Source organism: Mastigoproctus giganteus, chromosome 2 (genome assembly GCF_048544385.1).
Source record: "Mastigoproctus giganteus isolate SK-2022 chromosome 2, ASM4854438v1, whole genome shotgun sequence".
NCBI classification, from domain to species: domain Eukaryota; kingdom Metazoa; phylum Arthropoda; class Arachnida; order Uropygi; family Thelyphonidae; genus Mastigoproctus; species Mastigoproctus giganteus.
The window spans coordinates 173,071,425-173,098,903 of record NC_143576.1 but is presented as its reverse complement, the minus strand read 5'-3'; the positions used below and the strand labels follow the sequence as shown (position 1 = coordinate 173,098,903).

General features: G+C 35.4%; 1 protein-coding gene across 1 annotated transcript in view; it reads right to left on the bottom strand.

Moving 5' to 3' along the window:
• Ube4B (Ubiquitination factor E4B) overlaps positions 1-27,479 on the bottom strand; it is a 538,247-nt gene that overhangs the window by 87,801 nt on the left and 422,967 nt on the right. The window contains exons 20-21 of the mRNA XM_090389644.1: positions 19,203-19,329; positions 6,019-6,163 (exon numbers count right to left, since the gene is read on the bottom strand). Coding sequence (XP_090245770.1) covers positions 6,019-6,163; positions 19,203-19,329 — 272 coding nt within the window. The remainder of the gene's footprint in view (positions 1-6,018; positions 6,164-19,202; positions 19,330-27,479) is intronic.

Genomic DNA, 27,479 nt, shown 5'->3' with positions numbered 1-27,479 from the left:
CAGTTCTGCATTCCTTATATCTATGTGACACCATGTCTCTGATATCCCAACAATTTCCCAATATTATTACTATTTTTTTTTTTTTTTTTTTTTTTCACGTAACGGCTAGAGTCAACAGCAGGGATTCGAAAGAAAAAAAGAACTGAAATGTTGAAAAATTACATCCAGCATAATAGTAGAGTTTTCTCCACACAAAAGCTCAAAAATACAGTGTTGTGCCAGGTTTGCCACAATTCTTTAACAGTGTTAGAGCGAAACCATGTTATATAAGTACCATGTTGTGCGAGGATTGCTACAATTTATCAATTGTGTTAGAGGGAAACCATGTTTTAGAAGCACTGTGTTATATGGGGGTTGCCTGTACACTATATGTTCAGAGAATGGACGAATAAAGGCTTTTAATACTATTAATTTTGAGATTGTTCAAAGCCACTAAATTTAGTGTAAAACTAATGCTCTCCCAAACCCAGTCTTTTTAGAGAGAGAGAGAGAGAGAGAGAGAGAGAGAGAGAGAGAGAGAGAGAGAGGAGAGAGAGAGAGAGAGACGAGAGAGAGAGAGAGAGAGAGAGAGTGTGTGTGTGTGTGTGTGTGTGTGTGTGTGTGTGTGTGTTATGGAGGCTTAATGGCAAATAGGCTTCTGGAGCTAGTAGTGCGCCTACCAATCTTTTTAGAATGGGAAATTTAGTCTCCATGACAATGACACGGTTTTTCCAAAAGTTTTTCACCTTCTTGTTGTTAGCACTAGCTGACTCACTTCATCTCTTAACATTAGCAAGAGCACATGATGCAAGAAAGCAAACTTATATAGCAGAAGCAAAAAGAAAAAAAAAAAAAAAAAAACACCCCTACCCATTTCACAGATCCACTCACTCCAAACAAATGTTTATCTAGTTCTGCCTTGAATCACTTTAAGCTATCAACTTCTACGACAGAAGGAAGTTTGTTTCAGCAATCAATCACCCGCTGGCTAAAGGCAAACCTTCGCACATCTATCCTACAACTGTCTTTCCTCAGTTTGAATTTATGCCCTCTTGGGCGATTAATCAAAAAAAGGAAGTCTAAGCAAAAGGAAGAATCCCATCATATACACCTCAATCAGATCACCTCACAGGTGCCTAACTCTCCAGACATTATAATTTGCAAAACTTAAGCCTTTCTTCTTAAGAGCAACCTTTTGTTCCATTCACTAATCTTATTGCCCTTCTCTGTACTTGTTCCAACAGCTCTACATCCTTCTTAAAATGAGACCTCCAGACCTGTATACAGTACTCAAGGTGTGGCCTGACCATTGCCTTATACAAGGGGATAATCACCTCCTTATCCCTGCTAGAAAAATTCCTGTATATCATTGACAAGACACCATGAGCTATTATTGCAGACTGTCTGCACTGCTCAGAAAACTTCATATCTGAATGCACAATTTACTCCCAGGTCCTTTTCACTCTCTACCACTGTCAGTGTAGTTCCACACAGTTGATATGTTACTCTGGGATTACTGCTTCTCATATGCAGTACTTTACATTTGTAAATGTTAACCTTCATTTGCCACCTCTCAGCCCATTTGCTCAACATTCCTAGATCCTGTTGCAGCAATGTACTGTCATTAGTGTCATTAACAACCCTGCTTGACCTTCGTCGTCTGCAAACTTGGACATTAAGCCTGATTATACCATCATCAATATGATTAATGAATACAAAAAAACAACAATGGACCCAACACTGAACCCTGGAGGACTCCACTAATAACATTAGTCCACGAAGAGCAGTGTCCATTGATTACCAATCTCTGTCTTCTCCCACTCAACCATCCCTTTATCCATAGCCGCAATTTGCCTATAATGCCACACTGCTCCAATTTGTGCAGCAGTCTTCCATGTTCAAGTTCATGTTCCAGTATCAAAAGACTTTCTAAGATCCAAATATATGATATCAAAATTATTCTTTGCATCCAGTTGCTTTGTGACCACACCATAGTATCCAATCAAATTGGTCAGACATGACTTCCCCTTAACAAACCCATGCTGTGTCCAAGCTATAACTGAAGTCTTGTCTAAATGATCCTGCAATGCTTCTTTAACCAATGCCTCCATTAATTTCCCTGGAACGGAAGTTAAACTAACAGGTCTGTAATTACCTGTGTCTCCCTTTGATCCTCCTTTCTGGATTGGGGTCACATTTGTACATTTCCAGTCCATGGGTACCTCCCCTGAGTCCAAGGAAGGTCTCATAATTATGGCTAGGGGTTTGCTTACTTCCTTTGCTGCCTCCTTTAATATAACTGGATAGATCCCATCCACCCCAGGTGCCTTTTTTATGTTTATCCTCAACAATCTCTCCTCCACTTTCCTCTCAGTTATTACAAAATCATCCAGCTCACTGCCAATGTTTACTTTACCTACATCATTCTCCTTCCTGAATAACTCCTCATGCGTGAATGTAGATGCAAAATACTCGTTTAGATTGTTAGCCGCCTGAGCAGGATCCTCAACTGTTGAACCATCAATATCCAGTGGACCAATCTGATTCATCCCCTTCCTTCTAGAGTTTACATAAGTAAAGAACTCTTTGCTGTTTTTCTTTGCATCCAATGCAAAAGAGTTCTTGTAATCTGCCTTTGCCTGCCTAACCTCATTTGTGACTTTGTTACAGACCAGTTTATATCTATCCTATGCATTTTTCTTCTCTGCCACATGTCTAATTAGTTCATCTGACATCCATTTAGGCCTAAATCTTGAACAATATTTCTTAGTTGGTATGTAAAGCCTAGTAGCTTCCAAGGTAAGTTCTTTGAATGCTTCCCATTTTGAGTTTGCTGTTGGTAACATCTTCAGTTGGTCCCACTGTATAGAATTTAAATACTGTCTCAGACCATCATAGTCGCCTTTACGAAAGCAATACCCCTTCCCTTTACCCCTGATGGTAGTTCCCTCTTTGAGTAAATCCCACTTCAGCACTCTGATCACTGCCACCTAGTGGTTCCTTTATCTGCAGATTCTTAATGCATGAAGAATCGCTACTGATAATCAAATCAAGAGTATTACTCCCTCTAGTTGCCTCTCGAACATGCTGCTGTAGAAAACAATCATCCAATAAATCCACAAAAGCCTTGCTAGTGTGTGAGTGACCAACTCTCAAATTCCAGTCAATCTCTGGGAAATTAAAATCCTCCATTATAAGACACTGATTTACTGGACCACTCTATTTCTCTGCACAATTGCCCGTTATTCTCATAAGATTCATCAGACCTATAACACACACCTACTCTCATTTTTCCTTTCCCAGTGCTTATGTCACACCAAACAGACTCCACATTGCATTGCTCACCAACATCAATTGGATGCACTTCCTTAGATTTTATGTGTTTCTTAACTAACAACATAACCCCCCCTTCTCCCTTCCTGTCCTGTCTATCCTTTCTGTACACATTGTACTACCCAAATTCCAATTCTGCACTGCTTATGTCTGTCTGTGTGATACCAAGTCTCTGATATCCCAACAATATCTACCTTCGATGTCTTGACTAGCACTTCAAGCTCAACAAATTTATTATCTATACACCTTGCATTGGTATATGCAAGTATACATGCACCTGTTTCTACTCTTAGTTACCCCAACACAGCCCATGTATTTACTTGTTCCACTGACTCCCAGCAGTCCTGGAAATACTCATTGCCTTGCTTTCCAGGCTGCTGCTCAATTGCATTTTAATATAAGTAGTGCAAGAATCACCTTCACCTCTGCTAGTGGCTACTGGTGATCTGATAGAGGTGTATAAAGCCTTGAATGGTTTGAGCATGCTCAATGACGATGGGATTCTTCCTCTTTTTCAGAATAATCACCTGAGAGGGCATAAATTCAGATTGCGGAAAGAGAGATGTAGGATCGACGTGCAGAAATTTGCCTTTAGCCAGCAGGTAGTTGGTTGGTGGAACAGACTTCCATCCCTTGTTGTGGAAGTTGATAGTCTAAATAAATTTAAGGCTCAGCTGGGCAGGTATTTCGAATGAACGGAGGGGTTAAATGGAAGTGTTTTTTTTTTTTTTTTTTTGGCTGATGCTGCATAAGCTTGCTTTCTTGCATCATATGCCTCTACTAATGCTAATGCTGTTAATATATATGTCTGTGTATCCTCCCAAGCTAGCAGTTTTCCGACCCACCTAAACTCTGCCTCGGTAGCATCAGCAAATATTCTTGCACCCTTTCTATTTAAGTGTATCCCCTCCCTGTAGAAGCAGTTTCTCCTGTTAACAAGCACAGACCAGGCTGAGAAAAATTCTACCCCTTGAGCCTTGCACAATCTCTCTAGGGCCAAATTGATCGACAAGGCTCTCATCATATACTCCCTCCTATCGTGTCTGCGCAGAATTGCCCTCACTTTTAAATTCAACCCTAACTCATGGCTTTTTTTTCCAACATTGATCTGTACTTGTTAAGTAATTCCGCCGATCTCTTACTCTTAATATCATTAGTGCCAACGTGTACAACAATATCACCCTTTGTGTCCTTAAAAAATGATATTTGCTCTACGTCATCAACCTTTGCCCCTGACAGACTTTAACATCATTAAAAAAAAAAAAAAAAAAAGACAGGTTGAGACTATCTACATGGTAAACTAAAATCTATCATGTTGACACACACACACACACACACACACACACTAAAAGCCCAACTGATGTGTTTCTTATGTTTATATGAATATTATGAATTGTCACCAAACAACATTTTGTTTGGTGACAATTCATTTTTTGTAACAATTCAATAGTTTTCTCATTAATTATAGTATCAGTTAAATGTCAATTTAAATCAAAGAACACACATTTGAAAGCAAGCACTGCAAATTTCAGTTGATTAGAAAAGTAGACTGAAGTGTGTTGTGTGTGTTTTTTTTTTTTTTTTTTTTTATGCACCTCTCTGGCACCCCAACACCTACTAAGGGGTAAGTCTCCCAAGGTGCTTGGAATGAAAAGTGCTATTCCATGGGAACACAGAATGCACCTGGGGGCATATCGAAATATACAGAGCACTAAAGTAAACATGTGCTAAGTGAACTGTGCTCATTTGTGGGGGGAACAACTGTATTTGAATTAAGGTAAAAAGATAAAGTATTTTTGAAGTTAAAAAAAAATTCAAATTGGAACTATTTTCACAAGAAAAAAAATAGACTGAAACTTTACACACTAATGAATGATTTTCAACTATAAATGAATTAAATCAGGATCCTCAAAAACTGTCTAGTGTTTTCAATTTTAACAATAAAATAGTTTTTTTAAAAAACTGATTTGATAGAAGTGGACAGAAGAAAATAATTAATAAATGTACCTCTCTTGTTCAGATTTTGTAAGCTCAGGATATTATAAGCATCATGGGGTATCATTTGCAAACACCTGGAACTGCTTTATCGAGTGTTCAATGACCTAACCAGCAGATGACCTGAGATCAGGAAATTTAAGGATCACCAATTCTTATACGGAACACCAAAATAACAAGTTAATGGTCACTGAAGAAAAAAGACCGATTTGACTATCAACATTTAGGATTAAAATCAATCTTTAATCTAATGAATATATTAGTGAGTTTTGGGACAACATAAATTAAAGATTTTTTTGCTTGTTTCACGCATACTTAACTTTTTAAGCATACTTAGCAAAATAACTTTTTTCACCATGACAAATATTATAACATTTACTTTTCTTAAAATATTATTTTTATTATTTACATGTTTCTCTTATTCTGATAAAAGAAATTAATAATGAATATGAAAAAATATTTCAATGAAAATTTATTTTTATTTAATTTTTATTTTTTTTGTTAATCTGAAAAATTTAATAAATATGAAAAACTAATTATTTTAGCAGTTTACAAGCTACACTAAGAACCAGTATTTTAGTGTAAATTTAGATAATTAATAACCTACCTCACTGATAGCTATCTCTAAAATTTAGTGGGTATTTGTTTGTTACAATATTTGAAATAATAATCTATTATATTTGAATTTAATAGAAATTATAATATGTAAACCTGTGACATCTGCCTCCAAGCTTCTTCATTCTCTATTACTTCCTGTGCTTCGTGAATTCGTTTTAATGACTCTAAACTTTCGTCAAGTAGAAATGTTGTATCATTCATCAACATATTAATGAACTTCACAAACTGCTTCCCAGACCTAAAACAAAATTTACAAAAATAATTTACTACCCAATTAAAATAAATCAGAGAAAACCAAACAATACACTAAAAATGAAGTAAATTATTTTTTGATAACCACAATCACAAAAGATATAATAACTTATGGTATTTAATTCCATGCATTTGGTTAAAGGGTGAGCAGATGGAAGGTACTTGTTGACATGACAAATTTTCACAGAATGTAATTTTCAGTAAATACATGTGAAGGAAGGTTGTTCCAGAAGAGACAAGTAGAAAGGGTAAATGAGGAAGAAAAGTTACTTCTATGAATTTGGAGTTGGAAAGTGAATGGATGTTGTCCGGTTGAGGCAAGTGTTCAGACTGATTTAGAAGAGAGTAATGGAATTCCAGATGCCAGTTCAGAACAGTACCCATGGAAGATTTGTTTGTTTTTTTGTTTGTTTTAGAGTTTTATGGTGCATTAGGCCCATGGAAGAAACTACAGAAAATGCATGCAGCATAAACTGAACATCTGAGACAAAGTAGAATCATTTTATAAGAGATGGGTGATTAATTTGCTTATTTGCCCTATTCTGAATAGAGTCTAGAAGCTCGAGAGAGGTTTCCAGGCACCACCTCGGTTATGAAAAAAATGTTCCAATGTAGTGGAGATTTGAGATTTATATAGAGTCAGTAGCTGTTTAGAAAAAAAAGTAGCACCAAGAGAACAAAAAAGAAAACCCAGATTTAAGCAATATTTGTGATGTGTGAAAACAGATTGGAAGTCGTGGAAATTCCCAATAGAGATATGCAATCGTCTAGAAATCTGAATGCACAGAAGCTGAGCATAGGAGCAGTAGACTGTTTTCCAAGAAATAAGAAAGGACTGAGATAAGGAAAGATCGACATTAACTAAGTTTTTTTCACCCACTGGAAAATTAACTGGAGACTGGCATTTAAGAAATTGGTAGTGGATATTCAAGAAAATGTCTGTGCAGAGGGAAGTTTTCTCAATTTGGAAGGTGGAATGTAGTCTGCTATCATCAGCAAAACTGATGATAGCACAGCCATTCAGTGGAAAGCAAAGTTATTAATATACAAACGGAAAAGAATGGGAGAAAGAACTATGCTTTTGAGATACCACCATTAAGTAGAGAAAAAAACATGATCAATTTCCAAAAACCAACATGGAAATAGATGGTTTTGGGGCAAAAAAGATAATCACATAAGAATTGTTAAAATAAAATGCATCAATAACACAGTCATGTACTTTTGAATATGACTAACTTATTTTTTAACTTTATTAAAATACATTATTATTTTTTTTTTTATCACATTCAAACTGGTGGACAAAATTTGGAAAAAAAATTTTTTTTGGCAATTTCGAACATGAAAGTTATTGGCATATAAAGTGCATTAGTTTATTAGTTGGACAATGAATGATGATGAATAGATGAGGCACGTATTCAAGACTGATTTTAAAGACAGTTACGGAATTATACACGCCAATTAGAAAGGCAGTGCCTATGGAAATATCTATACAAAAAACAAGCAGCAGAAATAGACTGTATTTATGTTTTGTGCTGTAACTTTTCGATTTCAGAAAAGCTTTTGGTAGCATTACACATAAAACACTGCTATACAAATTGAAGTGGTGCCGCATTAAGGGCAAGATACTGCAATGGATAAAGGAATAGTTGAGTGGAAGAAAACAGAGTGGTTACCAATGGCACTGCTCATTGTGGACTAATAGTAGTAGTAGTAGTGGCATGTGATGCAAGAAAGCAAGTCTATGAGCTTATGCAGCATCAACCAAAAAAAAAAAAAAAAAAAATCACACCATTCCCTCCAAATACCTGTCCAGTTCCTCCTTAAATTTATTTAACCTATCAACTTCCACAACGACAGATGGAAGTTTGTTCCAGCAATTAACCACCCGCTGGCTAAAGGCAAATTTCTGCACATCTATTCTACATCTGTCTTTTCTTAATTTGAATTTAAGCTCCCTTAGGTTCATAATCTGAACAAGTGGAAGGATCCCCATCAGAATTCAGCATGCTCAACCCATTCAAGGCCTTATACACCTCAATCAGATCACCGCACGGGTGCCTAGTCTCCAGCCACTGCAATTTGCAGAACTTAAGCCTCTCTTGGTAAGAGGATCCCTTCATTCCCCTCACCAATCTTGTTGCCCTTCTCTGTACACGCTCAAGCAAATCTACATCCTTCCTAAAATGAGACCTCCAGACCTGTATGCAGTACTCAAGGCATGGCCTGACCATTGCCTTATACAGAGGGACAATCACCTCCTTTAACCTGCTAGCAAAATTCCTATATATCATTGACAAAATCCCATGACCTGCCCTGGCAGCCTGTCTGCATTGCTCAGAAAACTTCATATCTGACTGCACAATTACTCCCAGGTCTTTTTCATTTTCTACCACCTTAAGCGTAGTACCACACAATTGGTAGGTTTCTCTGGGGTTACTTCTACCCATATGCAGTACTTTGCATTTTTCAATGTTGCCACTTCAGTAGCCACTTCTCAGCCCATCTGCCCAAATTATCTAGATCCTGTTGCAGTAGCACACTGCCATTACTGTCATTAACATCATCTGTATGATCTGCAAACTTCGACACTAAGCCTGATATGCCTTCATCAATATTATTATTAAAATATACAAAACAACAGAGGACCCAATACTGAACCCTGTGGGACTCCACTAATAACATTAGTCCACAAAGAGCAGCACCCATTAATTACCACCCTCTGTCTTCTCCCACTCAACCATCCTTTTATCCATTGTAGCAACTTACCCTTAATACCATTCTGCTCTAATTTGTACAATAGTCTTCCATGCGCAACAGTGTCAAAAGCTTTCCTGAAATCCAAATATATGATATCAAATTTATTTTTTGCATCCAGTTCCTTTGTAACAACATCATAATATCCTATCAAATTTGTCAGACAAGACTTAACCTTAACAAACCCATGCTGTGTCTGAATTATTGCTGCAGTCTTGTCTAGATGATCCTGCAATGCATCTTTAACCAGTGACTCCATTATTTTACCCTGAACAGAAGTTAAACTAACTGGTCTGTAATTACTAGTGTCACCCTTCGATCCCCCTCCCTTGTGAATTGGGGACACATTTGCACATCTCCAGTCCGTGGGGACCGAACCCTGTGGGACTCCACTAATAACATTAGTCCACGAAGAGCAGCACCCATTAATTACCACCCTCTGTCTTCTCCCACTTGTCAAGGTTAAGCTTCAGTTGTCACTTCTTAGCCCATCTGCCCTTTAGTTTGTTTGCTATCTGAGCAGGATCATTAAGGGTAAGATACTGCAATGGTTGAGTGGAAGAAACAGAGAGTGGTTACCAATGGCACTGCTCATTGTGGACTAATGTTATAAGTGGAGACCCCCAGGGTTTAGTGCTGGGCCCATTGTGGTTTTCTATATTTATTAACATTGTAGGTATGTTAACATTGTAGGTATGTTAATCCCAGATTAACATACCAACTGTGTGATACTACACTCAGTGTAATTAAAAATTAAAAAAAGAATTCAAGATAATTGTGCAGTCAGATATGAAGTTCTCACAGAAGTGTAGAAAAGCTGCCATGACATCTCATGGGGTTTTGCCAATGAAGTGCAGGAATTTTGCTAGCAGTAATATGGAGATTATACCATTGTGTAAGGCAATGGGATAATCATCTCCATAGGCTGCATCTTTATTACTGCATAGAGGTCTGAAGGCCTCATTTTAGGAAATATGTGATCTTATAGAGCAGGTGCAGAGAAGGGCAATGAGATTTTTGTAACAATGGGTGCTTTTACCAGGAAAAGCTTTTGAATGGATTGAGAAAACTCAGTACTGATAGCATTCTTTCTCATGCTCAGACTACACACAGGGAGACATAAATTCGAGTTGAGGAAGGATGGTTGCAGGATACAAGTGCAGAAGTTTGCCTTCAGTCAAGCTTCCTTTCTTGCATCATTGCCACTACTAATAAAGGTCGACCATCACTAATCCGGCAGTGGGGTGCCGGATTAGTGAGTTTGCCGGAATACCGGCGGTTATTTTAGCACATACAGTTTACCCAACAGCTAACCACCTCCTGCTACCTTTAACACATTGACTGCCAAACTAGTTTAAGAAAAAAATTTCCCCGGTGCCAAAAAATATTTAGGAAATAATTTGATTAGTAATTCTAAAATAAATATTGTAATGTCAGTATTGTTTTTTCACTTAACATATAAAAAAAAAAAAAAAAAAAATTTTTTTTTTATGTCGCATATATGTGGCCAACATGGCCAGATATGTTGGTTACTTTATTTCTTGAGAAGCCGTGTCGGCCACGAACGTGTGATGCTATTACGGCATACATATGAAGGTCGTTTGTGATTAGTTTATTGCATGCACAGCGAGCGCTGCAATAAAACTAATTACGATAAAATAAACTCTCAAATGTCAGAATAAGTTTGTCAGTATTGTTAGAGAATTTGTGAAAAGAAGTTTGTTAGCGTGCTGTATTATCCATCATATTGTGTTATGTTTTTTTGCAAGTTTGTACAAACAAGTGCGTTGTAAAAAAAAAAAAAAAAAAGGAAAGGCTAAAAGAAAATTACTAAAATAAGAAGAGCTGAGAGAAATTGCTGGAATTTACAATTAAGCCTTCTCACAGACATACCGCTGTCAAGTTTTTTCAGGCACAAGTTCAACTTTATTTGTTATGGACAATGTACGGTGTTTGCACTTTACACCATGAGAGGCACTTCCTTTATGCATTGGAACCATGGCTGTGGCTAAATGTGAGCAGGTTATAATAATAAATACAGAAAAACAACTGGGAAAGGCTTGCCAGTGTTTAAGAGTTCGTGCCAACAGCTGATGCTGCAACCAACGCCACCAAAACAGTAGCAGCAGGTCGGTGCGCCAACCCGGGAAATTTGAAATTACGTTCGAATTTATTTACGTTTGAAATTATGTCCGAATTAGCGGTGGAACCGCATTACCGGTGGAACCGCATTACCGGTGGCCAGATTAGTGATGGTCGACCTGTACTACTAATTATATTGAGACTGTTATAACTGAGAACTAAATGATTTTTTGAGAAAAAAGTGGGGAAAAAAAAAAACTGTTGGTGTTAAAAGTAAACAATGTACATGGGGGCCAATTATAATAAAATAATAATAAAAAAAAAGCAGCAAAAGAGGTAGGCAAACATTTGGACAGAATTGTGAGGGTATCCTTGTTCCTACAGATCAAAGATATACAACTGTCTCTCCTTTCACAAGGGAGGGGGGGTCAAAGGGTGAAGTGAGTAATTATATACCCATAAGCTTAACCTCTATTCCAGGAAAAATTATGGAACCAGTGGTTAATGAAGTATTGCAGGATTACCTTACCAGGAATGGAGTTAAGGAAATCACAGCACAGGGGAGATCTTGTCTGACCAAACTGATTGACTACTAAAACACAGTAACAAAGGAACTGGATGAAAAAAAAATAATTTTGATAAGTATATATAACAAAAGAGTATATTTTAGACAGAAGGAATGGTCACTGTAAGATAATATCTGGAGTGTATAGGGCTCAAACAGATGGTTAAAAGCAGTAAAAGATATGCACAATTCAGGTCTATAATGTGACTATTTGGGTTAAAATTTGTCTAAATTTGTTAAAAAGATGTCACAATCCTTGCACATAGGAGAGTCATCAGCACTCAACAGAAAAGATTGTGTAAGATGACACAATATGGAATCAGGCAAGAAAAACTTCCTCTCTCTGTTTCCTGTGCAGACTAAACTGCCATGTTTCGATCACAGGTTTAATCTGATATAATTTGTTTGTTACCTTTCCGTACCATGATTGTTGCCATTGAGAGCATAGTACATTTCATATCCCTTGATGTAATCTGTATGGGAGCTGAGCAGGATGTGATTACTCTGGGATTGTGCTGATCTGGCAGCAGCATTTGCCACCAGGTCACAACATTTTTCTGCCATGTTAAGCTCTCTAAGCAGTTCTTAGACATGAATACCAAAGGGATGGTTTGCAGTCTGATGGGTGTTATAGAGGTTTTCTCATTACGACTTGAAAACAGGTGGCAACATAGGATTTCATATTTTAGCAACAACTGCTTTCATTAAAGTGACAGAGGTGGTTCAGTTGCTTCGACGTATAAACTCTGGTCAAGGGATGTTCTAAATGCTCTAGTGGATGACTTGATAGTGAACTGGGTCTAGTGATCACAGCACGCTGTTTCTAGCAGATACGTATACTTGGGATCCATAATGTAATTTGGATCTGACAAGTGCATGAGAGAAACAGAGTAGAGTGCAGCAGTTGCTCCCAAATTATTAGCGGAGATGAAACATACAGGGTTCAGTCCCCTTGTGCACTTTTCAGTTAAAAAAAAAAAAAAAAAAAAATTTTTCTTTATACTCCAAAACAACCACACAAGGTTAGAGGAGTTCACAAGGTAGAGAGAGAAGGAGAAGAATTTATACCATATTTAGCAATCACATTGGCTTGAACCACGGTCATTCAAAGTGCTGCACCTTAGTACTCACATTCGACAGATACAATAAGAATGTCAACTTATTATCAAATACAAGCCCCAATAATTTTGTCTCAGCTGCTACTGGAACAATGTTTTGTCTGAGTTTGAGTTCTGGTTCAGGGCAAAGGTTCCATTTGCAACAAAAGTGTATGCAAATGGTCTTTTGGGATGAAAACTTCACCCCATTGGCCACTGCCCAAGAGATGACACGGTCAATGGCATGCTGAAATTGCCCTTCAATAACCCCCATGTTGGATGATTGTGAAAAGATGCTAAAATCATCAACTAATTGAGCATTGTTAATGATTGGAGGAAGTTGTTCAGTAATAGAATTAATTTTGATAGCAAAAAGTATAACACTTAGAACTGACCCTTGGAAATGCCTCCCTCTTGTCAGAAAGGTTGAGAGAGAGAGAGAGAGAGAGAGAGAGAGAGAGAGAGAGAGAGAGAGAGAGAGAGAACAGATTCCACATGAATTTGGAATGTGCATTTTAACAAAAAAATTTTAATAAAAAATAAGGGCTAGATGACTTGTAAGACCAAGATTATAGTCATGAATTCCAAAATGAATTCAAAGATAGAATTCATTTAGGAATCATTTTCATGTAGTATGTGATATTGCACACTTTCATATCTGTCAAAAAACAATCACCAACAACTTTATCCTGGACTTCTGTAAACAAAATGTTTTGGGCCTTGGTGATGATAATTCTGAAGTCTACTGCATGCATCTCTGGGTTAAACTGAAATAACCAACACTCGTGACCAACTCAACACTCATTGAGGAAGTTAAGATTGTTTTGACAAGTCTGGATGAAGTCTTTGCATGATGACACTCCATTTCTTCTGCTCATCCGTGAGTCTGTACAGCAAAACTTTTCCACAGACCTTCCTTTTCCCTAAATATTCATACAGAATTTGACTAATCATCTCCTTATTCATATCTAACTCATCAGTCATCATTCTGAAGGTCAAACAATGATCTTGTGCCACAATTTCCCAAACATTTGCAACTCTGTCCTGATTTCAAGAGGTTGACGGATGCCCACTTTTGTCATCATGTCAATTAATGAATTTTCTAAAATGACCTATCCTTATGTCTGTCTTTGAACTGCTTATATCATTCAGACACACTAGTACAATTTAATATTTCACCATAAATAGTTACAGTAAACCTCCGCTATTTGCGGGGGTTACGTACCTGAGAAATGTCGCGAATACCGAAAACGTGAATACTGAGTTATGGCTCCCATAGTAATAAAGAGGTTCCGTTCCAAAGTATGAAATATATAAGAAAAACTAGTCTAAAATTTTGTCTATGTATGTATTATATGTACCTTCATAATATGACTGTACATAGTGAAATGCAAGCATATGGCATCGAAATGAAAATAAGAAACAATTTAATATTAAATGTAATATTTATTAGAAATTTCAAACAAATCTTTCAAATCAGCGCCTTTGCTAGCAAAAAAACTTATCCCGCCAGTGCTATCACCAGTTTCGCTAAAGTGTTGATAAAGGAGTTTTGCCTTTTCATGAATGAGTGAACTTAACGGAATTTTATTTTGAGTTCGGTCTTCTATCCACAGATTTAAAGCTTTTTCCATTTTTTCTAATTTAACATCACGAGTTACGGAGCAAATTTTTGAAGCAATTAGCGCGTTTTCACGGACACTACGGCGGATTTTTTCTTCCGATTTTTTGATTGATCGTACCATCGACTCATTGATTTTGTAATGTTTTGCCACTGAGGAGACACTTTCGCCATTAGAAATTTTGTCTAATAACTCAATTTTATTCGCTAATGTCATCACCTTCTTTGATATTTTCACATTTCCCTTGTTATTCGTAGCCATATTTTTGTACGGGTAAAAAAAGAACTTGTCCACAATAAAGTCACTTTCTTCCGTTAACACTCGAAAAAGTCTATTTTACACTGCAAAACAGTAGATTTATCAATTTTGTAAGCATATCAATTTATAAATTGATAAATTTATTCAATTTATAAGCATATAAATTAAAAGCAAACGACCAAACCTTCCATGACAAGCGCATAACACATACCGAACAAGGATTAGCGAGAAACATCCACGCTCGCGATTCACATTTTTCTAGGTTTTTCATTTTTTTAGGTTTCATTTTATATTAAATCAGCGATCGCGAATACAGATACCGCGAATAGTGGGGTTTACTGTATTAACATTTCACATGTTTCATATGTTGCAAATTTTTCCAGTTTAAAGCAAAATTTATATTCGTTCTTTGCTCCATTGCAAAATTGTGTCATGGAATGTTAATGCTACTAAAAACTGGTTGTTACTTGCAACTTGTCGCCCTACTGGACAATCTTTGAACCACCATCTGTTGGAGGAAGTTTGATCTACAACGCACCACTTCCATTTATTTTCAAACATCGAACATAATTGCCACAAAACCAGTCCAGGAACATTACTGCCAATACAGCATTTGCGATAATTCACAAAGGTCTAGGATGATTTCATAAAATAAAAGTAAATAAAGTTAGCTACAGCAAATAAATGTAAATAAAAGCTAGCTACAACAAATAAACTACTCGTCTCCACTGCTATCTACCACTTTCAAACAAATAAAGATGAACCATTATAGATATAATTATTGAAAAGACAATTTTAACAAGCCTAATATGTTTTTCACATTTTAAAAACTTCTGAAAAATGTAGTACATTTATCTCAATTTATTCCCCCTCACTCCTTTCATTTTTTGCTGTAGTTATCTACTGGTTTACTTTCTATTCACCACTTACTTCACATGCCATACACTGGAATATTCTTCATTTATATTCAAATCATGTTTCCGCAACATGTGGTAGGTAAATGATTTTTAGCCACTGAGGTTTGCAATACAGCAGGCCCCCGTTATAACTCGGTTCACTTTATGCTGATTCACTATAACGCTGTTCTTATATTATAACCCGTATCTGACTATAATGCTGTCACAGAACACTACAACGCTCTTTTACAGATTGCATTTTTGGCATATTTAATGAAATCGTTTCATTTGATGGAGTCGATAGCTTGAAAATGAATAGCAAAACAGCATTAAAACGTTCCCACGTTCAGTGAAAATTTCTCGCACGCTAATTTAATTGCAGTACAGTGACTTGTTACGTAGTTCCAAGATCAACATTTTAAAAAATTATCAAGTATATTGCTTGTAATATTTGCATTATATGCATTTATCTGAAGTCTAGTCATCACTCAGTACAGTATTAGACATTGTGCGTAACAGCCAGTTTACTTGAACATTGTATCGTAATTAATGCAACTAACGAAGTTACATTTTCGAAGAGTTAATAATGGCCTTTAAGAATGAAAAAACAACATCTGGGTGCAGTACGAAGATTATAAATGTAAGAAAAATACTGAATTTGAAAATTAAATTAGACATTTTGAAGTGAATCGATTCTGGTTAACGACAAGCAGATGTGTGCCATAATTTAGGACTTGCAAATTTAACTGTAAGAACAATTATAAAAAAATAAAACATTAATTTTAACAGCAGGAAAGATAGCTGTTCCACTGCAAGCAACTAGGGCTAGGCCAGCTATTAGGGTTGAAATGGAAAGACTTTAAATAATTTTATTGAAGATAATATCCAATGCAGAATTCAGTTAAGTTAAATATTATAAAAAAAAAAAAAAAAGAGAGAGAGAGAAAGAGAGAGAGAGAGAAAGAGATTAGCCAATATGATTATCTGAAGAAAACTCACCTAAAAAAAAAAAATGTGGAACCTTTCAAAACTGGTAAGGGCTGGTTAAATAGATTTAAAATCCAGGGAGAAGCAGCAAGTGCAGATCAAGGAGCCGAAACTTTCAAAAAAGAACTTGTTAAAATTATGGAAGAGGGATATTATGTGTTATACTTCTCAACAAGTTTTTAACATAGATGAAGCAGGACTTTTGTGGAAACGAATGCCTACAAGAAGTTTCATATTGAAAGAAGAAAAAAATATGCCAGGTTTCAAAGCAGCGAAGGATCGATTGACTTTATTGTTGGGTGGTAATGCTGCGGGGAATTTAAAATTAATACCCCTTTTAGTTTATTTGGAAGAGAGCCAAAGTTCAACCCAAAACCAACACATTTTTCGTGATTAAATTCATCAATTAAAATTAAATCAATTAAAATCAATTTAGATCAATTAAATTCATGATTTAATTGGAATTTTGATATGTAAGTAGTTACCACATAATTATATACGTATGTAATGCAGAATATTTTATATGTTCAAATATTTGAATATTAAATATTCTGACCGACATTTGTGCATCTTTTCACTACCGTTTATTATTGATTAGGAAATATCCTATGGTATCGACCGCAACTCACAAATACATATGTTACCTTATGGGAATGTGGCGCTCGCTTAGCGGGGATTCACTTAGTGCTCTGTTTTTCCGGAACGAATTATCAGCGTTAAGCGGGGGTCACCTATACTGATATTCTTTCCTTTTTTTTTTTTTTACCTCTATTATTTTCTTCATTCTTATTTCGTTAAAGTTTATTTAAATAATAAATCTGCAGCCACTGTCAATCCACTACAGGATGGAGGCCTCCCCAACAAGTCATCTTGAGGGAATGGACTATAATTTACCACGCTGGTCCAGTGCGGCTTGGCAGATCGACCGTATTTAGCAGATCAAATGACTCAAACCCTGATCTACTCATGCTAATGCACTCCTGCTTCTGATCACTCAGTACAGAAGCCACATAGTTAAAGATTATTAACACACACACACACACACACACACGATTATAAGATTATATGCAAATGTTTATAATAATCTTAAGAAATGCATTCATAATAGAATTATATTGAAATTAGCTATTTCTTTAGTTTTTGCTATTTTTAGTTTGTTAGGGTTAAGAAATGCATACTTTTAAAGTATGCATTTTCAGTACATTAAAATACCAATGTGCCTGACTCGATGTAAGGAACCATAATTTAGAAATTGCCACGAAGTTTGGGCGGATAACTGTAGCATTAAAATTCGAATAAAAATTAGAATCAAATGTATCGGTGCTCCATACGTTGACCAGTGCTAAGCAGCTATAGCTAAGGTGAAGGTTGGGGAAGGATCCACATGTATTATTTATACTGTGTTAACTGAAATGGAATAATATATAGTAGCAGACGAAAAAAAACTGCATCATCGTAAAAAAAAGTGACATTTGTAGTAAAACATAAGATATTGTTTGATTACAGTCATTTTGTTTGTCTCAAAGCAAAGGTATTGTGTCAGATAACACTTCTATTGCATCAGACAGTAACTGCAAGTTATTGCATCAGCTGTTTCTATAAATACGGTGTTGGAAGGGTATACACGCTCATTAGCATCCTGTTTTGCGGAGGTGTAAGCATGGCTCCATATGTTCGGTTGACACCAAGAAAAAAGTGTAACTGTTACTCTGTCCCAGGAAGGGCTTTCTACGTGTGCTATCACTGATAAAACAGGCTGCCGAAATTAAAGCGTGAAATTGGTGAATCAGGCCATAAGAGAGTGACTACACCTTCCCAAGATCGATATTTGAAATGGCTATGCCTTCATAATCAGCATGCTAGTGCTCCTGATTTAAAACTGGACTTTGAGATGGCCTCTGGTGTTGAAACAAGTGCACGAACTATCCATCCAAAGACAGCTTTCGAAATGTGGTCTGCATGCCTATCAGCCCAAGAAGAAGCCTTTATTGACCCAACAAATGAGGAAGAAGCGATCTGCTTAGGCTAAAACGCATGTTTCATGGACAAAAGAGTAATGGGACACCGTCATCTTTTCTGACGAATCAAAATTTAACTTGCATGGCTTGGATGGGAAGCGATTTGTCAGAAGATGAAAATCTGAGGCATACCACCCTGACTACATAAAACCGACTGTAAAGTTCCCCACCAGTCAGATGGTCTGGGGATGCATAACAAGCAAAGGGTTGGGGTGAATTGTTTATTAACAGAAAGGTGAATGCAGAAACCTACACTGCTATCTTGGAGAAGTGCATGAAACCATTATTAGGGATCACCACACAGACGTCCAAAACTGCATTTTTCAACAGGACTCAGCTCCTTGCCACACAACAAAATTGATAAGTTTCATGCTATTTAGATTTAACAATGAGTTTGTCTTCTTGTCTCACAAGGCTTAAAACATATTTATACCAATGTTTTCCCTCGTTTTTCTCCCTTAAGGTGCAGTCATACCTGAGAAATACTGGCATTACAGTTGGACTGGCCCGGCAACAGTCCACATTTGAACTCTGTTGAAAATTGCTGGTACATAATGTCATCTAAAATTGCTCAAAACTCAAAATTGGTGTTTTATTCTTTTGATTTCTGTTCTGTTCAGACTATGGTGCACATTGTCAAGTTAAAAAAAAAAATGCATTCTAAATAAAATCAAATATGTGGTAGGCCTATAAACATAAAAATTACAATTATCAGAATCAGTTTAGAACTATAAATATTAACTTACACAGATTCTAGAATCACTGTTTGTTTGTGCACAGGATTGGCCCATAGACTCTTAAAGATGATACTGATGTGGTAACGAATGGTGAATTTATCATAAAATTCGCTTGTTGCACCTGTAGTTTCCACATCTAGTCCAACCAAATATAAAAACAATTAAATACTGGAAAGTCTACAACAAAAATACACACTATGTAAAAATTAAAATTCTGGTATTATCTTTAAAATCTGGCTTCTCAGAGTTTATTATTTCAAGAAGATTGGAATAATTATTTTATTTTATTAGATTATTTTATATCAAAGAGAATATCACTCAATGAGTACAAAATCAGCAAGTGTGTATACTAAATATATTTCTGGGTTGAAAAATGTTTCCTTTATTTGTTTTTCAAGTTAGAAATTTGCTTTGCTGCTTCAACTTCACCAAAGTTGACTTGAGGGAAATGTTTTCATTGCTGTTGTAATAAAGAGATACAATGTAGTTTAAGTTTTTCTACTTTGAAAAAAATATGTATCTCAAAAATCACAGACCACTCAGGAATGCTTTTTGCATTGGTATGATCACAAGTTATAGCAAAAAAAAAAAAAAAAAAAGTTCAAAATTGGAAAACAGCCAGGCAAGACTAGTACTGGTATTACTGTGCAACAGGAAATGATGGCCCGATGATCTACCTATGCCCACTGCTTCGTGCTGATTGGCAGATAAATCACAACAATTTTGCATTAGAGTGAATGCCATTCTGCAATGAGTAGAGCCAGCAGGAATACTATAAATGGCCAGTAAACCTGACCTTCATTTGTAGTAGGAGTTTTCATTTCTACTAGTGAAAATGATCAGGTTACATTACACCACTAAATTTGGAACAGATTCAAGTGGGGAAAAAACGGTCACACTAAACATTAAATTTACGTTTTTTGCTAGAATCCGTCACTAATTCAGTGGCCTAAAATAACCTAACTTTTTTTGGAAGAGTGTACAGGAACATACACTAAATATTGCTTTTTGGTTGAATCTATCCTGAATTTAGGGCATAAAAACTTTTTTTTTGTTTTACATTCTGTAGTAAAAAAAAAAAAAAGATAAAGTTAGTTTACACCACCAAATTTGGCATCGATTCTAGTGAAAGACAATGTCTGTAATGTTTAGTATGCACCTTTTTTCCACTTGTATCTATCCCGAATTTGGTGGCATAATCTAATCTGACCTTTTTTTCAAAAGTGGAAATGAAAGCCTGTTAAAAAAAACTCCTACTACAAATGAAGGTCAGGTTTATTGGCCTGTCTACTGTATTCTGCTGGCTCTACTCACTTGCAGAGTAGCATTAGTCTAATGAAAAATCATGGTGATCAGCATTCAATCAGCACAAAGCAGTGGGTGGTGTAGCTATATCTGGCCATCATTTGCTGTCATGGGTGAGAGTCTCTTTCTGAAGTTTAACTGGAAATGTGCACAATTAATAAATATCAATATCTGAGCTCTTTTTACAGTTAAGATTATCCTTGTATTGGGCAAACATGCCTTTCTTGATGATACAGAATCTCTGTGGTGTCAGATAGCTGGGAGAAAATGAAAGTTCAGGTATGCTCCACACAAGATTATCCAGAGTATGACAAAAGTTTCTATATACAGGCACTCCAGGGCTTACGTAATACTGGACTTACGGAAATTCGACTTTATGTAAGTTTTGGCGCAAACTTAAAAAAATCATGGAAATGTATTTTGCATCCTGTAGGATTAAATGGAGGTATCGTGAAAATATCATAATGTGATCCCAATAGCACGGTTTTTTTTTTGGTAATTTGTTCCAAGACCTCGGAAGTTGAAATTTTCGCTATATAACTAAACTATTTATCTCTCTAAAAGGTAATTTTTATAGTGGAAATTGAACTACGTTTTTATCGTTATCATATGTTCCATTATAAGAATCAATTCTGAATGCCTTTGTAATATTTTTCTAACACACATGGAGGTCACTACCATAAAACAAAAACAATCTTCACTTTTCCAGTTTGTTGGGCTTTTCTATTAGCGTAATCTATTATAAATGGTTAGTAAACTCAATCTTATTGCATTTGCAATAATACCGATAACTGGAATTCTGTTGGTTTTTACATTACAGTATTAGGGTGAAACTAGTTGTACCCGGCATAACACATGCCATCTTTCTGATTATGGAGTAAATAATTTATCTAAATCATTCAGTCTTCACCATTCTTGTTTAACAATGATATAATTCTACAGCAGTCACCTGTGGGATATATGCACATGTCTCTATTTGCAGGTGGTTCCCCGTCTTCTAAAACAAATATTGCAGCAACCTCCATTTTGAATGCAGGAGCATTATATCGGCCATTCACCCTTGGTTTGATTGTTTTTCAAGCCGTTTTGTTGTTGTTTCAGCAGAATCAAAAATATAAAGTTGTCCATATCCTGGCTTATTTGCCTTGTTTGTAAACCTGGCAGTGTATTCTAAAATAGTATGGCTCATTTCCATGTGGTGATTTAATCTCTGCGCACATTGATGCAAACGCCATTGCTGAGTTATACTCTCATATATATTCTCTGTAGTTATTTGCTTCACATGTATCCCCTATAAGCAGCTCTCGTAATAGAGTAGGTGTCTCAGACCAAGGTCAAGTAAAACCTTTCCATCTTGACAGCATTTGGTGTATTTATTCGAAGTGTAACTCATGTCCCCAATATCTTGCATTGCAATGCTAACAGTTGTAACACAAACTTCTATGTCATGCTCTTCCACATTAATTACAAGCTCATTGATTATTTGCATCCGGTGCTTCTATTTGATTAGTATTTCTCATTTCCAATCTTGCTTCTCTTTCTTCAATGTTTTCTGTCAGTCTTCGTAGTCGTAGAGTCTTGTTTCGGTCTCTTCATCTATTAGATATCTCCTCTAATGTCTCATTAGCATTTCTTCTACATTTTCTTAAAGTTCTTACTGTTCAGCCATTTTTACACTTCTTCAAACTTAGAATGGTTTATAAAATTATAACAGTTTATATTATTATTGAAGACAGATAAAATAAAGAGACATCGGTAACCTTCCTTCAGTCGAAAAACATTAGTACAAAAATTAATAAAGAATGCCCGGTACGGTGGTCATGCGAGGTGAACTGCATGAGTGGGTGCTGGCAACAATTAACAGTTTGCAAATTTGGGCAACATACCTAAGTGTTTTTTATATATAGATGAGTTCCCCTTCGATGAAATCTTCAATCATATAAAAAACATAAATAAATTTTCAGAATCTTCTCTTCATTCCTATTTACTTATTACAATGGTGAAGGAAAAGGGACCAACGGAAAGTGAAAGTGCTGGCAGTGCTAGGAAACAAAACAAAATTGATTTAGAAATGAAAATGATTAAGAAGTACGAAGAAGAACAAAGTTTGTCATCTATTGCACGGAATTAGGTCTTGCTGCTTCAACAGTGAATACTATTTTAAAGGACAGTGTGTGTATCAACACATTTAAGATGAACAGTGATCACAAAACAGCATTCAGGTGCTATATCAAAGATGGAAAAGCTATTAATAATATGGATGGAAATTCAGATTCAGAAGAAAATGTCCCCGAGTCCAATGGCCATTCAAGCAAAAGCAAGAAGTATTTATTAAGATATTAAGGTTAAGTACAGCAAATGCTGAAGACACATCAGAACAACCAGTAGAAAAGCCAACTCATGAAGAAATGATTAACGCTTTTAAAACAGTCCATATGGGTCTACAGTTTTATGAAAATGTTACTGATAATGTTTTTAATGCTCTGAACAAATGTGAGGTTTTCTCTGAGAATCAGACATTTTTTAATTGTGCTATGGAAACGAAAATTAGATTCTTTAATTTGTGATACTTACTGGCGAAAATTGTGTAAATATAATTTAAATAAGTGTTTTTGAAATAAAATAGATTAAAAATAAATATAGATTCATTTTCTAATTAAATAACAATTTCTAATAAAAAAGATATTCTCTGTATAACAAAAATTCTCTATAAAAAATTTTTAGCTGGATTTATCGAATTCGTTATAGGGAAGTTCGACTGTACAGGTGACCCCCGCTTAACGCTGATAATTCGTTCCGGAAAAACAGAGCACTAAGTGAATCTGCGCTAAGTGAGCGCTGCATTCCCATAAGGTAACATATGTATTTGTGAGTTGCGGTCGGTGCCATAGGATATTTCCTAATCAATAATAAACGGTAGTGAAAAGATGCACAAATGTCGGTCAAAATATAAAATATTCAAATATTTGAACATATAAAATATTCTGCATTACATACGTATATAATTATGTGGTAACTACTTACATATCAAAATTAAACTTAAAATTCCAATTAAAATCATGAATTTAATTGATCTAATTTAATTGATGAATTTAATCGTTAAAAATGTGTCGATTTTGGGTTGCACTTTGGCCCTTTTCCAAATAAACTAAATGAGGTATTAATTTTAAATCCCCTGCAGCGTTACCACCCAACAATAAAGTCAACCGATCCTTCGCCGCTTTGAAACCTGGCATGTCTTTTTCTTCTTTCAATATGAAACTTCTTTTAGGCATTCGTTTCCACAAAAGTCCTGCTTCATCTATATTAAAAACTTGTTGAGAAGTATAACACAATACCCCTCTTTAATAATTTTAATAAGTTTTTTTGAAAGTTTCGGCTCCTTGATCTGCACTTGCGGCTTCTCCTTGGATTTTAAATCTATTCAACCAGCCCTTACCAGTTTTAAATGGCTCCACATTTTTTTTTTTTAGGTGAGTTTTCTTCTGTTCATCATACTGGCTAATATCTCTCTCTCTCTCTCTCTCTCTCTTTTATAATATTTAACTTAACTGAATTCTACATTGGATATTATTTTCAATAAAATTAAAGTCTTTCCATTTCAATCCTAATAGTTGGCTAGCCCTAGTTGCTTGCAGTGGAACAGCTATCTTTCCCGCTGCTAAAATTAATTCTTTATTTTTTTATAATTGTTCTTACAGTTAAACATGCAAGTCCTAAATTATGGCACACATCCCACATCCGCTTGTTGTTGACCGGAATTGATTTGCTTCAAAACGTCTAATATAATTTTCAAATTCAGTATTTTTCTTACATTTATAGTCTTCGTACTGCGCCCAGACATTGCTTTTTCATTCTTATCAGCCATTATTAACTCTTCGAAAATGCAACTGCGTTGGTTGCATTAATTATGATCCAATGTTCAATAAACTGTCCATTACGCACGATGTCTAATACTGTACTGAGTGATGATTAGTCTTTGGATAAATGCATATAACGCAAATATTACAAGCAATATACTTGATAATTTATTAAAATATTGATCTCGGAACTACGTAAAAAGTCACTGTAATGCAATTAAATTAGCGTGCGAGAAAATTTCACTGAGCGTGGGAAAATTTCTCAAGTCAGTCTGGGAAACGTTTTAATGCTGTTTTGAAATTCATTTTCAAGCTATCGACTCCATCATATGAAATGATTTCGTTAAATATGCCACAAGTGCAATCTGTAAAATGGCGTTATAGTGATCTGTGACAGCGTTATAGTCAGATACGGGTTATAATATAAGAACAGCGTTATAGCGAATCAGCGTAAAGCGAACCGTGTTATAACGGGGGCCTGCTGTATATATTATTACAGAAATGTCCAGTATTGAAAATATATAATATTAAGGAAATATGCAGTACGTAATACTTTGCAGCCAATGATGGTCGTACTATTCTTCTACATTCCTTTCCTTTATTCTTTCTCTTTTTTTACTATTTAATTAAAATTTATTTTGCATATATTTTACATCATACATAAATTATGACATGTCAAATTTTAATACTCATATTATTTATATACAGTCTTCTTGTTTTTGAGCTTGATCTGATCATTTCTGTAGCCTCTTTGGGTTAAGTGAATTGGAGCACCCACTGAGGTTTTTCTGCCATTTAAGACTAAGTATTCAGAAACACATTCATCAGGTTACTATATCCCCTGGTGACCTGATGAAAATGTGAGTGCAATAGCAATTGGTCATGTTCTGTTAATGGTGTGTGTGTGTGCGCGCGCATAATAATGGTGGTGGTAGGAATGTATGCACGTTTGGATGTGCAAGAAGTATTCAAGTGTATGTTAATTTTTTTATACTTTTTTTTTTTCATTATTTTTACAATGAACTGGTTTGCTTAATAGCTTAACTGATTCCTTATTATAAAACTTTATATTATTATACTTGTATAAATTTGTATTACAGCATGATCTAGACTTTTACATAACATTAATTGTACTTTTGTATGAATTTGTATCATTAATGGTTTGTGGATAATTTCTAGTGTGCGTGTGTGTGTGTGTGTGTGCGCATGTGTCTTTATATTAAAGTATATATGTGTGTGCATCTAAATAATTATGGTGTGTAAGACAAAAAAAATGCCAAAAAAAAAAAATGACCTGCATAATTTTTAAATTAATACTGAGTAACACCACCTTTAGCATAATTCACTTCATAAACTCTCATTGGTGGGGATTCAACTAGATCACTTAAACAGCTTATATCAATGTGAGGCTAATCTGAAAAAAAAAAAAAAAAACTGAGTCCGTAATTCATTCAGATTTCATGAATGCTGTTGTTGAGTGTTCACTTTCCATTCAAGACAGTGCTTTATGTCTTCTATAAGATTTAAATCTGGTGAGTTGGCTGGCTAATCTAAATGTCCTGTGAACTGGCTGGTTGTTGACCTGAAATACAGGAAGACTCAAATCACAAGTGCTTCTCAATTATCAACTAAAGACAACCTGATCATCCAGAATATTTGTATAAAGTCTGATTCATCCTGATTGGTATTTCAAGTAGGGAACCCAGTTCATAATAGTTAAAACAAAGATTAATTTTTGTAATGAACCACTCTTTTACCCATGGATAATACAAAGTTAGTTTATTAAATACTGCTGACCTAATTACACTAAATGTGTTACAAAGGTGATGTTTTGGGATTCCTGCCATATCCCATCATCAGACAATATGAGCTGTTAACAGCTCCTCACAACTTACCTTGGCTTGTCTAAGACTGCTCCAAGTCAGTAAGACAAGCCAAGGTGTCAGGAACTGTTAACAGTCCATGTATGATCTGATGATAGGATCTGGCAAAGATACTGAAACTCCACCTTTGGAACATTTGTGTAATTAGGTCAAAAGCACTTAATGAACTAACATTGCATTTCTAAGTTGTAAAACAGAGTTCTTACAAAAAATTAATCTATGGATAATCATTACATAGTATCAATTCCAAATTATATAAGTTAAAACATCCCCAAAAGCATTAATGACCTACCACTGGCTTATACAACATCTTGGATACAAATATGAAATGCCTCATTGCTTCTTCTACAAACTCAGTGGCACAAGTAGAGTAGGTACTATATAGGCAAAATATGGACTCATCAAACCATATAACTTTCCAATCAACTATCGTTTTTATGCCTTTTAGCCATATTAGCCAAACTTTTTTTCTGCATAACTATTAAAATTGGTCTTTTTCAGGAGGACTATCTTCAGATATTTGTTATGCAATTTTCTTTACAGTATTCTTTCAAAAATCAGCTATTTAGGTTGTTGGTTAACTGTTTGCAGCATTTCTTGTCTTGTTTGAAACCATTTTTTTTTTTTTTTTTTTTTTTTTTTTGTTTACTAGATGCAATATTCATCACCAATCACTTAGCACAATTCTGCTACTGATTTCTGGTAGACACTAACTCCATTCCTACAAAAATCTGATTGTTATTCTTTCTGAACCACTGGCAAATTCAGCTACTTCTTCTTTAATAGCGAGGGCTGTACTTACACTTCTCAGGGTCCAAGGTGCTAAGCTTTTGCGGGGCCCCCTGTTAGGATACCAGCCCCAAAAAAAAAAAAAAAAAAAAAAATTTGCATTTATAAATACAGCAGACTCCCAATTTACCAGGATCAGATTAAACAGGACAATTCAAGACTCCAAATTAGAAAAGAAAAATAAAAAACAAAAAAAAACGCAGAAATCATAAAATTCAAGTAATAACTAGAATAGAATAAATGCGTCTCCAATACGCACTACTCGTGTATTGGCCAGGCGAGTAGTATGTGATAAGTTTTTTTCATTTTTTATCATACTTTTTACGTAGGTTGCTGAACATTTTTTGATACAGTAAGTCCCCAACTTACATAGCTTCGGACTTACATTACATTATTTATATATGACTGATGATTGCAGTGAAGGGGAAACACATTTCACCATAATAACG